The 13728-nt window shown below is 54.0% G+C and overlaps 1 protein-coding gene across 1 annotated transcript; it reads right to left on the bottom strand.

Annotated features, from left to right (window-relative positions):
- Positions 1-45: 45 nt before the first annotated feature.
- On the bottom strand, positions 46-12133 carry TBC1D13 (TBC1 domain family member 13). The gene is made up of 10 exons (XM_006103150.3): positions 12082-12133; positions 11430-11491; positions 11186-11285; positions 10254-10336; positions 9021-9180; positions 5739-5949; positions 5023-5186; positions 3289-3449; positions 3045-3102; positions 46-2265 (listed from the first exon to the last, which is right to left on the bottom strand). The coding sequence occupies exons 3-10, from the start codon at positions 11255-11257 to the stop codon at positions 2200-2202; spliced, it is 975 nt and encodes a 324-aa protein (XP_006103212.1). The 5' UTR covers positions 11258-11285; positions 11430-11491; positions 12082-12133; the 3' UTR covers positions 46-2199.
- Positions 12134-13728: the final 1595 nt, after the last annotated feature.

Raw genomic sequence — 13728 nt, 5'->3', positions numbered from 1 at the left:
CCCAATCTGTAATGTGTCCCAATTCCCGGGGCAGCTTCACAAGCAGGAAGCCGGGCACTCGGGCTGTCTGGGAACCTCCCTTGAGAATTTAGAGAAAGGGAATCACCAGGGGTAGGTCCTTTCCTCAGCCAAACCTGGACATGGTCTCTGTGCTCTTGACCTTCATCCCAAAGTCAAGGAGAGGGCACTGGCCTCAGGCCTGCCACTGAGGCAAATCAGATGCAGTGATTCAAGTAGTGTGGCCCCAGAAGGGAAGGCAAGGGGACAGGCGAGAGGGAACGCATCAGGTGCCCTGGGCAGTGTCTGCTGGGTCCCAGGCTGTGGCCCTCATCTCAGGCTGAGAAGGAGTCAGAGTTGGAACTGAACAAGCCGACAAGTTCTGGGAAGGTGGGCCAGGCTGGTGGGAAGCAGTGTCTCTGCCCCATGCAGGGTCTTGGAGTCTTCCTTCCAGTTCCAGGACAGAGCTCAGAGCACCCCCAGCAGGAAGGTTCCAGAGGCAGGGGGAGAGGACGCTGAGTCTGACCTCAGAAAGCCCAAAGAACATGCTTCTAACTCCTTTTCTGCATTCCCAGCTCCACCCACACCCCCAAACCAAGCACTTGCCAATCTGCAATAAATATCCAAGAGTTTGAATAAATAGTAAAAATCTCCCAAAAACTGTGTGTTATGAGAGGAGGTGGCAAACGGGCAAGTGCACAAAGTCCCAGCAGCATCCAAAGCAGTAGGAGCTCCTGGGGGAAGCTGTTCCTGGCCCACAGCCTGGCTTATGCGGGCAGAGTCCTGGCTGCCAGCCTCAGGAAGGCTACGGGGGCACCAGGGTACCTGGCCGCCAGTCTGAGCAGAGGATGAAGACCCTTGCTCCATGACCCGGCTGTCCAGACCCAAACCACCTGCCTCCTTACAAAAGGAGGGAAGGGACTTGATCAGAATAAGCCCTTTCTTTCCACTGCCCAGCAGTGGGAGTAGCCAACGGCTCCTGCTCTAAGTGCATCCACCCCAAATCCTGGGACCAGCCCAAGTGGGTGACCAGCACCCGCTTCTGCTTGCTCGGCTCCCCTGGCCCCGCCAGGATCCAGGGCCTCTGAGCTCAGCCGGCCCAGGGAGGCTCCCATGGGACTCGCCCTCCCTGGATGGGCCCTGAAAGCCGCGGGAATGACTGCTCTTCTGAAGCACTTGGTCCCAAGCCCCGGCGCAGCACCGCCTTCACGTCCTTTTCCTTTGGGGAAATCTCTGGAAGACTCAGCTCTCCCTCCTCCACCCGTGGGCAGAAAGGAGGGTAAGAGGCTCAAAGCCTCATGGGCCATCATTTCTCAGCAGCTTTTGGTTTCCAAGATTTGGGGGGGAGGGGGAGAAGCAGGTTCAGGGCCCTCTAGTGAGGCACTGTGGACTCCCTCCCAGTCTGAGGGACCTGGGAGCCTAGGGCTGGGGGTGGGAACAGGGTGCAAAGGCCAAGGGTGACTTCCAGGGGCTTTGCTAAGCCAGATTCCTCATTCTATCTCTGGGTTTCACAGGCGTGGAGGGGAGGAGTGGGGGGAAGAGGCTGGGGATAAGGCACCCCAAGAGAGGAGGGCAGAGGGAGAGCAATGTTGAGGAGCAAAGTCTCTGTGAAAGAGATGGAGGGAGAAGGAGACAGGCAGAGAGACAGAGAAGCAGAGACCTAGAGGGAATCAAAAACCCTCCCGCTCACATCCACACTGATGGACACAGAGAAGACTGACAGACACACACACCCAGTGAGGGCAGAGGGTGTGGCCTGGGCCTGGCAGCTTCTTAGCTCCCTCAGTGTCAGTGCCCACGGAGAAGCCTGAGCACCAACCCCCCAGGTGGTTTCTGGCTCATCTGCCAGCACCTGCCCCGAGCAGAGCAGGAGGGAGCAGCAGCGCAGAGGCGAGGAGGGACCTCTGCCAGCCCCAGCGCCCCCATCTGCCCAGTCCCAGGAAACAACCTCGGGAGCGCCAGCCTTGCTCAGCTGCCTGGGAAAAGGGCCCCAGGGTTGCAGAGCAGAGAGGGAGCCAGAGCTTGGTGGTCAGGAAGGAGCTGGCACAGTGTGCCCCCGTGGGAGTGGCCTAGGGGGACGGAGCCAAGGGAGAAGGCCTGGAGCTTCCCCTCGGGCTGGGATCCCACAGGCGTCTCTGTTCCAGAAGCCAGGACACGGACGGTGGTGGCTTCTCTCCCAAACCTGGGCCTCTTGCTGCCAGGCTACTTTGAGTCTTGGAGTTCCTTGGCTTTCTGTAGGATCTGGCAGACATCTGTGATGGGGTAATCCTGGGCACGGGAAAAGCCAACAAGATACCTCTGAAGTCAGCTCCCCCTCTGCCAACCTGAGCCCTTCCCCCTGAGACCTGTCACCATGCTGCATCGTGGGCCCCAGAGGCAGGGGGCTAACATGGCACTCACTGCAGCACGAATGTAACCAAGCCAACCAGCTCCACCCACAGGTCCTGCAGCCCTTCCCTGGGACCGGGACCATTCTGCTCCTCTCTCCCCACCTGGCACTGGGCTGGACTCTGTCTATACAGCAGCTCAAAGGGGCACCCCAAAAGCCCAATCAGGGGGTGCTTATGCCGATTTACAGATCGACTCAGTAAGGTTATTGCAAACGAACCCCAGGCCAGGTGTTGAAGAAATTGAGGCCAAGAGAGATTATTACTTGGCTTAGGTCACATGACTAGCAGAGCAGAACAAAGATGTGAGCCTAACACTGTCTGACCGTTGAGCCCATGTTCTTAACCGCTGAGCCCCACACTTTCCTGCTCCAGGTCTGGGCATGACTACCTCTAGCACTATCAGATACTGGGCACCGCTGTGTCCCAGGTACAATGAACAGGTACAGCACTTAGTTCAGAGAGGCCAAGTCATTCGCTCAAGGCCACCCTACACTCAAGGTCAGTGACAAAGCCGGGATTCAAACCCATCCAAACCCAGATCTGCATCAGGGGTCCAGAATCTTAAGCCTTGCTACACTCCACTGTTCTGACCCAGCCTGTCCCAGCAGCTGGCACAGGGTGGGCGCTTGGTAAGTGTCTGCCTCTGAACACCATTACCTGAAGGAGCCGCATGTTCACAGTGAAATCCCCTTCCAGCAACTGCTCCCGGATCAATCTAAGTAAGGAAAACAAGCAGCAAAACGCTGGGACCCTGGGCTGCGCTGAGTGCAGGCCCCGCCCGGCCCCTTCCCGCTCACCACCCCCAGCGAGTTTGGTCTGACACTGGCCCAAGGTTCCCAGCGGCTCCCTCCAGCCTGGTGAGGGCAGCCCCGCCCGCCTCTCTGCTCATGGCCACACTCACATGAGCATGGCGCAGCAGACAAGGAGGAGGAAGTCAAAGCGGCTGTCATCAGCGAAGAGGGAGTCCCAGATACGGATGACATCAGGCAGCAAGAACTCCTGGGACAGCAGCAGCGTCAGCCAGCGGAAGGCGAAGAACTGGGGCTTAATGTTCTGCTCTTGCTGGGGAGACAGAGGCACACAGTAGGTGCAAGAATCCGTGTTGGCTGGTTGCCATGTCACATCATGCAGTCTTTAAATGTAAATTCAGATAAACAGCGGGCCCGGAACCTAACCGAGGAGGCAGCAGGCCAGGGGTGAGCGCCAGGCACTCGGGGGGATAGCCCTGGGCCGCCTAGATAGCCTCGCTCGGTTAAAGGGGTAGCTGCTGCTTGCTGACAACCCATGTTGTCATATCTTCTGATATTTTTAAAGAGAAGCCATAAGCCCAAACTTATATAAGCTCTCTAGATTTATAAATGACAGCTCCGATTATTTTAAAACACTGTACAGCCCTGGCCTCTGTGGCTCAGCTGGTTGGGCACATCCCATGCACCAAGAGATTGCTGGTTCAAGTCCTGGTCAGGGCACATGCCCAGGAGGCGGGATCGATCCCCAGGAGGGCGAGTGCAGGAGACAGCCAATCGATGTTCTGCTCTCACATCAATGTTTCTCTTTCTCTCTCACTCTTCCTTCCTCTCACTCTAAAAATCAATACAAATATTAAAGAAATAAAACTCTGTACAGATTATAGACAGAGAGACAGACCATTACCTGGCACTTACTGTAAGTCAGTCTTGTGCTTAGCATGTTAAATATATTACCTCACTTATTTATTCCATAGGACAACCCTACAAACAAATTATTCCCAGCAGAGATGAGCCCTCTGGTCAGCCATAGTGAATATTATTAACTGAAAAACTGCAGTCCCGATACGCCAAGGTTTCAGGTTCAATCTCTAGTCAGGGCACACACAAGAATCAACCAATGAATGCATAAGTCAACAGAACAAATCGATGTTTCTCTCTCTCTCTCCCTTCCTCTCTCCAATCAATTAAAATTAAAAAATAAAACAGCAAAAAGATAAATCTATATTTGTTTTAAAATATCTTCATATAAATTTTTTTATTCCCAAAACTGTTTGTTTATATATAACTTTTTTACTGAAATGTTTTCTGAAATAAACATGAAATACACTACAGTTTTTAAAAAATTTTCTGACCCCGACCGGTTTGGCTCAGTGGATAGAGCGTCGCCTGCGGACTGAGGGGTCCCAGGTTCGATTCCGGTCAAGGGAATGTGCCTTGGTTGCGGGCACATCCCCAGTGGGGGGTGTTCAGGAGGCAGCTGATCGATGTTTCTCTCTCATCAATGTTTCTAACTCTCTATCCCTCTCCCTTCCTCTCTGTAAAAAATCAATAAAATATATTTAAAAATATTTTTTTCTGAACTTTAAAAAATGAAATTCACCCTTTTCTCAGGGGACAAAAAGGCTGAACTAATTAAGTGCCCAGTAAATGCCTCCCATTGTGCCTGGCACACAATGGGCACCCTATCAACTCCCCTTCCCTGCCAGCGCCTGGACTACCAGCATCTGCCTCGGTCTCTCGGCAGTGGATCACCGTTCCCTAGCAACAGCAGCCACTTTTAATCCCCAGACTCAAGCCAGAGCTCGCCCTGGACCCGGGGTGCTCAGAAGTCTGGCCCTTTCCACCTGTCTGCCGTAGCCTAGCCCGGGTGGGCGGGGGGTCCTCACCAATTTCAGGTAGAGCTCCACGTCCTTATCCTTCAAGGTGGAGTACACCTTTTCCATCTTGTAGGTGATGCCACACTGTGAGTCGTCCAGGCTCTTGATGAAGTTGTCCCGTATCTCAGCCATGAGGTTGGTGAAGCAAAAGAAGGTGTCTGCCTCGGCGTGCTCTGGGCGAGACAGGCAGGGTGAAGGCAGCCGAAAGGAGCTGGTGCCCTCCTGAGACCCGCCCCAAATCTCACCTATGACATCCTCCCTTCACCTCTGAGTCTCACCGAGTCACTGCACCCCCACGGTCAGGCTCAGTACCTTCTCTGTCCTTGACCACTCTCCATCCCAATACTAAGGACATCACCTCTTTCCTCTCACGTCTTCTGGTAACACTACAATCGCTTAGCCATTGATTATTCTCTTCTGAGGACATTTTTCAAATCATTATTTATTTAAATCCTATCATTCAGTTTCTTGTATAACATCTCATGCCCCCATCAGATATTCGGTTACAAATATCAAGAGCTCAGTACACTTCCAACATTCTAGCAAGTCTGAGCTGGGATGGATCTGAGAGGATCCAGGCCAACCCCGTATCTGACAGAGGGAGAATGGAGGCCCAGAGAGAGGCTGTGCGCTGCAGTCTGATAAAGCCCACGGGCCTGGCTTTCTGTGGTCTGTTTTTTAAGGAGCCGGCAACAAGGGATGTGGGCAGCCAAGAGCCCTTTTACCTTTCCACTCGTTGTTGGGGTCGGTGGCAAAGGTATAGTAGAGGGGCCCCACGATCTCGTTCATGCCCTGCACGTAAGCGATGCCAGGGTTGAGCTTGGCATAGATGAAGAGGATCCGCTCCACCACCTCCCAGTGGGCCTCACAGCCATTGGGCAGCACCTCGTACTCATTCAGGGATGATGGCGTTGAGTGCTTGTGTGGGGAGCTCATCTGGGGAGAAGAGGAGGAGCCCATTAAGACGGTGGGTGGCATTATGGACAGTATGTTCTCATCAGCAATGTCTACCATTAAGTTTAAACTTAACCTCCAGCTAATGGGAAATGCAGGGCATAGAGGAACGTGCCCAGCAGGAAAAGCAGACGAAGCCAGAAGGTGGGTATTCTACAAAACAGCCGGACCGAAATCTCACTTACAGTGGTAAGCCCTGGCTGGCTCGGCGAGAGTGGTTAGAGCACTGGCCCGACGACCGAAGGGTCTCGGGTTCAATTCCCAGTCAAGGAGACAAACCTCGGTTGCAGGTTTGATCCCCAGCCCCTGTTCAGGCGAGTGTGGGAGACAACCAGTCGATGTGTCTCCCTCACATCGATGTTTCTCTGTCTCCTCCTTTCCACTCTCTCTCTAAAGACTAAGGGAGAAAATATCCTCCGGTGAGGATTAAAAAAAAAAAATTTACAGTGATAAAAGCCAAAAACACTGCTTCCCTTTGTGGAGAGGGGTACTGCCCGGGAAGGGGCATTTTCTGCATAATAGACACATTCTGTGTCTTGTTCTGGTTGGCAGTCACACAGACATATACATAAGGAAAAATCCATCCCGTTGTATGCCTAAGATTTGTGCATTTTACTGCATGTTAAGTTATACTTCAATTTAGAAGACAAACTTCAAACATGTCAAAACAGAGAACTGGCTAAGAGTCTTCAAAAAGTGAAATGCTGTGGGGGCCGGGGGAAGGGCAGGCTGCTCCAGACCAAGAACCCAGAGAAACAGCATCCCAAGGCGGCCCATGAACCCGGGCGGGGCCTGGTTTGGGAGTAAGAACACACAAAAATATCCGTAGCGCAACTGAGGACACACAGTCACGGACTGGACGTTAGGAGTTATCATGCAACTGTTATCTTCCTGGATGTGTTAGTGCTGAGGAGGAGAAGGGCCTTATTCCCGGAGAAGCCTGCAGAAGTACTGGGGGTGGGGGGAGTCTAGGACACCTGCAACTTACGCTCTGTAACACAAAAACAAATACGGCCAAATGTTAATAGTCGTTAAATTTAGCTGGAAAGTACACAAGTATGTAAGTATGCATCATACTCTCTTTTTCAATTTTTCTGAATGTTTTGAAAGTTTCATAAGAAAATATTGGAGATGATAATCCCTGCTTAAAACTTATGAAATAGAGCCGAGGTCCCCAACACCGGCTGCCCATCTGGTCCTCGGGTGCCCGGGATCACCTGTATGAGAGCCACAGGCAAGCCCGGCAGGGACAGTGTAGGAAACTGTCCTGGAAGTGCAGGGCCATGGGATGTTTCAACTCCCTTTCCCATTATATGTACACGTGCATGCGTATACATGTATGTATATGTGCAGACACACATACATGACTACGTTTACTGAGAGCTCTCTCTGTGCAAGACAGTGCTCCACAAGCATGCCTCACTGTCATGCTCTGAACCACCTAGAATATTCTCTCAACATTCACTTTCAAGATAAGGAAACAGAGGCCCAGAAAACTTAGGTCACTCATCATGTCCGGCATTAAGTGGTGGCATTAGGATTTGATCCCAGACTTGCTGACTCCAGAACCTGAGGTCCAGGCCTCTGAGCACGCCCAGTGCTTTCCAGCTTTCCAGGAATCTGCACGGCCATGACCTCACTTCATCCTGGCAATTCAAATGCCAGGCCGGGCAGAAACGATTACGCCCAGCCCACAGAAGAGGAGAAGGACGCCGAGGAAGGTAAGCCCAGTATGGCTCGGCCGGAGTTAAACAGGTGGTCAGCTTTCACTCAGGCTGCCCCACCACGGTCCAGAGTCTAGGCATGAAGCTCCCGGTCAGCTGCTCTGCCCCAGGACAAGGTCCAAACCTAACATGGGTAAGAGCTCAGCTCTCCGCCCAGTGACCAGTGACACGAATGGCAGAGGCAGGTGCTGCAGCCAGGATGCACGGCAGCCCTGCCGACACTCCGCCAGCATCGGCCCCTGCAGCACGCCCCGCTGTCGCAGGCAGGCGGCCCTGGGACCAGCTGTAACCGCCATCACCCTGCAGCGGGAAGTGCTGCCTCCGACAGACAGAGCCTTGACCAGTCGTTCCACTTGGAGGGAAAGGCTCCGCAGGAGCATCTGTCTCTAGCGTTTTGGAGGCTACAGGGAAGAGTTTTTTCTGTGTTGAAGGCAGTGAAAAGTTCAGAGCTCCGGGTACCAAACCAGTAGGTGTAAGTCAGGAAATAAGGTTATACACTCATTTGGCTATAGTTACAGGAGCCTGAAAAGACTGGGGTTCAAACCCTCAGCATGGCCTGGGCAGCACCAGTCCTGTCAATTCTACCTCCCAAGTGCCTCAGACCTGTCCTTGCTCCACCCCAGCCCCAGCTCCCACCCGCTCCCGCCTGAGCAATGCAGCCACCTCCCAGACCCCCTCCACCGCTGTTCCTGTCCTTCAGGTCAACACCCCCACAGCGCCAGCAGCGATCTTTTACAAGAGCAGCCCCGAATCACATCACTGTCCTGCTCAGAATGCCACCAGGGCCCCCAGCCTTCAGGATAAAGGCCCCGTGTGGCCTCACCACCACCGACCTCTCCAGTGTCCTCCAGCAACTTCTCTCCCTTCCCCTCTGCTTCTAGCCACACCGGACACCTCTATTCCCTGAACACACCACACCACCTCCTCCCCAAAGACCGGCACATACGCCCTCCTCCCCGCTGGAATGCTCTGTCCTCCTAGCTCTTCGAGCATAAGCTTAAATGTCACTTTCTCAGAACTCTTCCCTGACATCCAGACCAGGTCAGCTCCCCACCCATCAATCTCCCATCATACCTGGAATTACTTTTTAAAGAGCCATCTCCACTACAATAGCAGCCTGGCTCCTTCACTGCACAGCAGGGACCTCCCCCAGTAACCATTACATCCAGCCTTGAACTTGATCCCTGACTCTCCAAAAAGAACCCTGGCAGGACTGAACTTGTCTTGAGTAACTGTCAGGACAGACGGTCCTGGGGCCAGTGGCCAAAGGGAAGCAGGAAGGAAAAGGCTGTCATGGGGAGTCCCTGGGGCTCCCAGGCTGCCTCTCACATTTGTGACCCCGCTCCGGTTCCGGGCCACGGTCTGGGATTTCAGCGTCGTCTGCTCCACCCGCTTACGGAGGGTCTCAAACTCGTTCTGGGGGTCCAGGATGAGGAGGCACGGGTACTCGGTGGGCCTCTGGAAGAAGGACATGTCTGGGCACAGCCTCCTGTCAAGAGGGAACAGGAGAGAGTACTGTTACCAGGATGGAGGCGTCGGACATCCCAGCATCCCAAAAGACATTTTTTAAAAAATTAATAACATGATATGTATTGTTAATTTAGTTTTTAAGAGGCAATATAATCATTATAACATAGACCCATATTCTTATGTGTGTTTGCAGATAGATACACGCACATATATATACTTTTTAAAGTGTCCTTATTGACCTTATGATCCAACTCGTCCCTTAAATCACAAACATCTTTCCATGTCAAAAACATCTAATATGTACAAGAGTGTTAGCTGCAGGTGGGCTAGGATGGTTACGTTGCACATTGTACGGTAGAATATTACACAGCTGACCTGGGAAACAAATGTCCAAGACAAAGTGAGAGGAAAAGCAAGTCCAAGGTCCAACGCGTCTCCCTCCATGTGCTTCAACCACACGCTCTTTAAACAGCCCAGCTCCCCGGGCTCTCAGGGCCTCACACAGGCAGATCCCACCACGGCCTTTCCCTCCCGCCTCCCCAGGCCCCTGACTCCCCGGAGCTCAGCCGGAACACGGCTTCCTCAGGCAAGGCGTCCTGAACACCTCGAAACACCCTCAACTCTTCCTTCAGAGCGTTTACCATAAATGCTAATAACACGAATGTGTTGAACACCTGTCTTCCCATTCCCCCCTACCCCCCACCCCGCCCCACAAGGTCCTAGGCTCCTTGGGAGAGGGACGTGTCTGTCTACCCAGTGCTCAACCCTGAGCTCGGCACTAGGGTTGCCATGTAGCAGGGGCTCGATATCCATCTGATGAAGAAATGATCAGATGAACCATAAATGCCCAGGACAACTGAGGCTAAGGCAGGGAGGAGAGCTGGGCACCGGCAAGCACAGGGACCCTCACACAAGCTCACTGCACTCGCCAGCCCATTCTCAGGCCCCGCATCACTGACTGCCCAGACCTCCCCGCAACAGCTCCTCACACCCGCACTGGACCCTGTGGGCCTGGGCTGGAAAGGAAAAGGACAGAACTGGGACCGCGCAGGAGTCCCATGGACCCACTCCCAGCCCGGGCACCCTGCTTACCGGACGTCTTTGTCGATCTGCAACAGCACCTCGTTGTCCTTGAAATATGTGTTCCACCGGCTGTCAGGGTTGGGGTTGAGTGGCTGTGGGGAGAACATAAGCTGCTAGCCTAGGCCTAGCGAGAGCTCCAGAGTCAGGTACGTTTTGAGGCCTGAGCAGTGGCCTCACACCGCCAATCCCATCACAGGCCCGGCAGTGGCTCCGAGACGCCTGTGAGCTACAGGGGAGCAGCACAGGCCACCGCAGCCTCCCAAACTCCGTTCCACCACAGCTAAGAGCCAAGCCCTGCTGCCTGCTCTGAGGACACCCCTGCCTGGAGGGCTCTATTCCTTCTGTCTACTGCTCTGGCTCTAGAATGCTGCATAGGACAGGTTCTCACTAAATGCTTGTTGACTGAATGAATGGATGAATGAATGAATGCCGTATCTTGAAGTCTAACTCATCAAATCAATGCTCTGAGTCACTAACTACAATCCTTGGAGGAGGGGCCTGGTGTGGTCCATCTCCACTTCTCATACTGCGGGGCACACAGGCGACGCACACTGGAGAACGAAGGAGGCTTCCTCCAGGCCACAGAAAGGCAGCCCCCTCACTGCTACCTGCTCTGGCTTTCTTCAACTATCAGATCACAGAGCCTACGTCAAGGAGCAGGGTGAGGAGGAAAGGAGGCGATGCGGGCAGAGACCGGGCCCAGTGCTGCTCACGGCGCTCCGAGCCCCAGCTATCACCGAGATTCCTGCCTGGGCCCGGGGAAGCGGGGAGACGAAGGCCTTTAGGGGAAGAGCGGCCAAATGAAGAAAGGAGGTACTGGAAGGGCCAGAGGGGACCGAGACCAGCTGCACCATCCTCTGGGGTGGGGGGACATTGCCCACTCAAAGCCCACACCCCTCTCCACCCTGTAGCCCCAGTCCCTGCTGCTGACCCCTACTCACATGGTCCTCAAAGGTCACATCCTCTCTGGACACACCCATGTTGGCCTTGGCAATGCCGGGTTGGATAATCATTTCCCTCAGGAACTGGGAATATAGCTCCCTGCCGGAGAGAAGAGAAGGGAGGGGTAATTCCCAAAGGTCTTGCCCAGGGAGCCCGGAACAGGAGGCAGGTCAGGCTCGGCACCACCTGTTCTGACTGATACAAAGACCCTCCCGTCACCCTCCTTTCTCCAGGTCTACCTACCTCTGCTTGGCCAGGATGGCGGTCCATGAGGCTCTCTCCAACGGGAGGTAGTTTAAGAGAATCTGCACAGAGCAAGAGGAGCAAGGCTCTGGTGACGCCCCAGCCAACCCTGGACAGTAGGCAGAGGCTGACAGGCCTCAAGCAAAACCCCTGATAATGCCCAGAGAAGACAGGATGGGCTGAAGCCCAGGAGCGTGGGTATGGGCTGGGGGAGCCTGCCCTTCCTCCCCACTGCCGCCCCCTCCTTTATCCCAAACCAGGCCTTTCCTCTTCTTCTCCTCACACAGACTCTTCCAAATGATAATGAGACCTTGTGCTCAAACGGGCTGGAAGCTAGGACTGGGCTTCCACGGCCACACCACATAGTCGTCTTGGACAAAGCACAGCCTTTTCTGTCCCAATATGCCTCACTCCCATTGCTCTGTCTGAACCAGGACCCAAAGGGCTTCACGGGCATGACAAAGTGTTCCATCCCCAAAGGGACCCTGCAGGGGACACCAAGAGGAACCGAAAACCCAGGACTTCCCAGAAAAGCTTCCCCAGACAAAGCAAGGAAAGGCCCAGAACAGAAAGAAGGGGCTGGGGGTGGGGGCAGCCCATGCAGGAACCAGGGCCTCTCAGCAGAGCAGAAGCCCACCCCAGGCACACCCACCTTCCAGCAGAGGCACCGCAGTCCGCCCTCACAGGGGATGCCTGTGGACACAGCAGGCAAAGGTCACACCCTAGGCCAGAGCCCCAGAACCCCCCAGCCCTCCACCTCGGAGCCAGGCGGCAGGGAGTAGAGTGAGCAAGTACTTCTTCAAGAACCATTTTCTGCCACAAAAGTTACTAGACTAGCTGCTAATCCTGCGTGTACTTTCTCTCCATGACCCCTGACCCGTCCCCAGCCCAGAGCTCCCTCTATCTGGCATATTCTTTTGAGGATTACACCTCCTCATCCTGGATATTTCTTCCTCGGAGCAACCTGTACCAACCACCATCTCTTCCCAATCAGGCAGATCACTCATTATATATAACTAGAGGCCTGGTGCACGAATTCGTGCACATTGAAAGGAAATTAATTAGAAGAAATATTTTAGAGGCCAGGGAGGGACCGAGGGAGGTTGACTGGCCAGGGAGGGACTGTAGGAGGGCTCCAGGGCGTGTCCGGCCTGTCTCACCCAATCCCAATGGGCCGGACCCCAGTAGCAAGCTAACCCACCGGTTGGAGCGTCTGCCCCCTGGTGGTCAGTGCGCGTCATAGCAGCTGGTCCAGCGGTCGACTAAACAGTCGACCGACTGATTGGACACTTAGCATATTAGGCTTTTATATAAATAGATGGCTCCGTGACTTCATAGCATCCCTCACAGCTCGGGTTGCAGAACATAATTTGTGTACTTATTTAACATCTTAACTCTTACTATGGGTAAACCCCAGCAGGGCAAGAACCACGTCTGATTTACCTTCCCGGCACCTAGCACACGGAAGGTATTCCACAAGTATGTGTGGAATGTAAACTAAGCTACAAAAGCTAAGTGCTTTGTGCTTTATAGACCTGATTGCACTTCATCCTCATCTTACAGATAAAGAAAGCCATCAAGGACTCAGGACACAGGTCAGTCTGACTCCAGAGGTCACACTTCCACCACGACCGACCGCAGACAGCCCCCTCCGGGGCCTGGCAGATTCCTCAGCCCAGCGCAGTTCCCAGGCCCCTCACGAGCTGCAGGGCCTAATTATCACTCCTGACAGAAAGGCAACCTTCTCCTGCAACACTGGCAGAGACCTTGCTAGTGCAGCTGCTGCTACCATGTCCCTACCTGCCTGGAACAGGAGCTAATGCCCCCATCTCAGAATCTGCGAGGAGAAGCGGGGAGCCACTAGAGAATTCCTCGCTGACGAAAGTACAAAGGCTGAGCAGTGACAAGAAGCTACACAGAACACCGGGGGGTTTTCAAAGATGAAGGTTAACCAAGCCAGCAAGGGCCAAGTCAAACACTGCTGAGGAACAGCTCCATCAGCCAGCTGTCTCGAGGCTGGAAACTTTCTCACCGTTAACCAAAGTTCACTATCGCCTCGGGAGGCTTTGATCCCCGGCCAGGGAGAGAACCAGGAACTACTCTGCAGCTAATCAAATTCTGCCACTCGGGGAGCTTGCTGGAATGTGGGAAGACGGGGCTCAGCTCAAGAAGCCTCCTCCCCACTCCCTAACTGCCATCTTCCGTCCTCTGAGTTATTCCAAGGAGCCAATAAGCATCATTCAGACACCAATGAAGCACCTCCGGCCCACAGGCGAAGCTAACTGTGGGCCGCCAACTG

The sequence above is a fragment of the Myotis lucifugus genome, unplaced genomic scaffold (genome assembly GCF_000147115.1).
Source record: "Myotis lucifugus unplaced genomic scaffold, Myoluc2.0 scaffold_465, whole genome shotgun sequence".
In the NCBI taxonomy this organism is placed as follows: Eukaryota; Metazoa; Chordata; class Mammalia; order Chiroptera; family Vespertilionidae; genus Myotis; species Myotis lucifugus.
The sequence above is the reverse complement of the archived record's forward strand: the minus strand, read 5'-3'. Positions and strand labels throughout refer to the sequence as shown.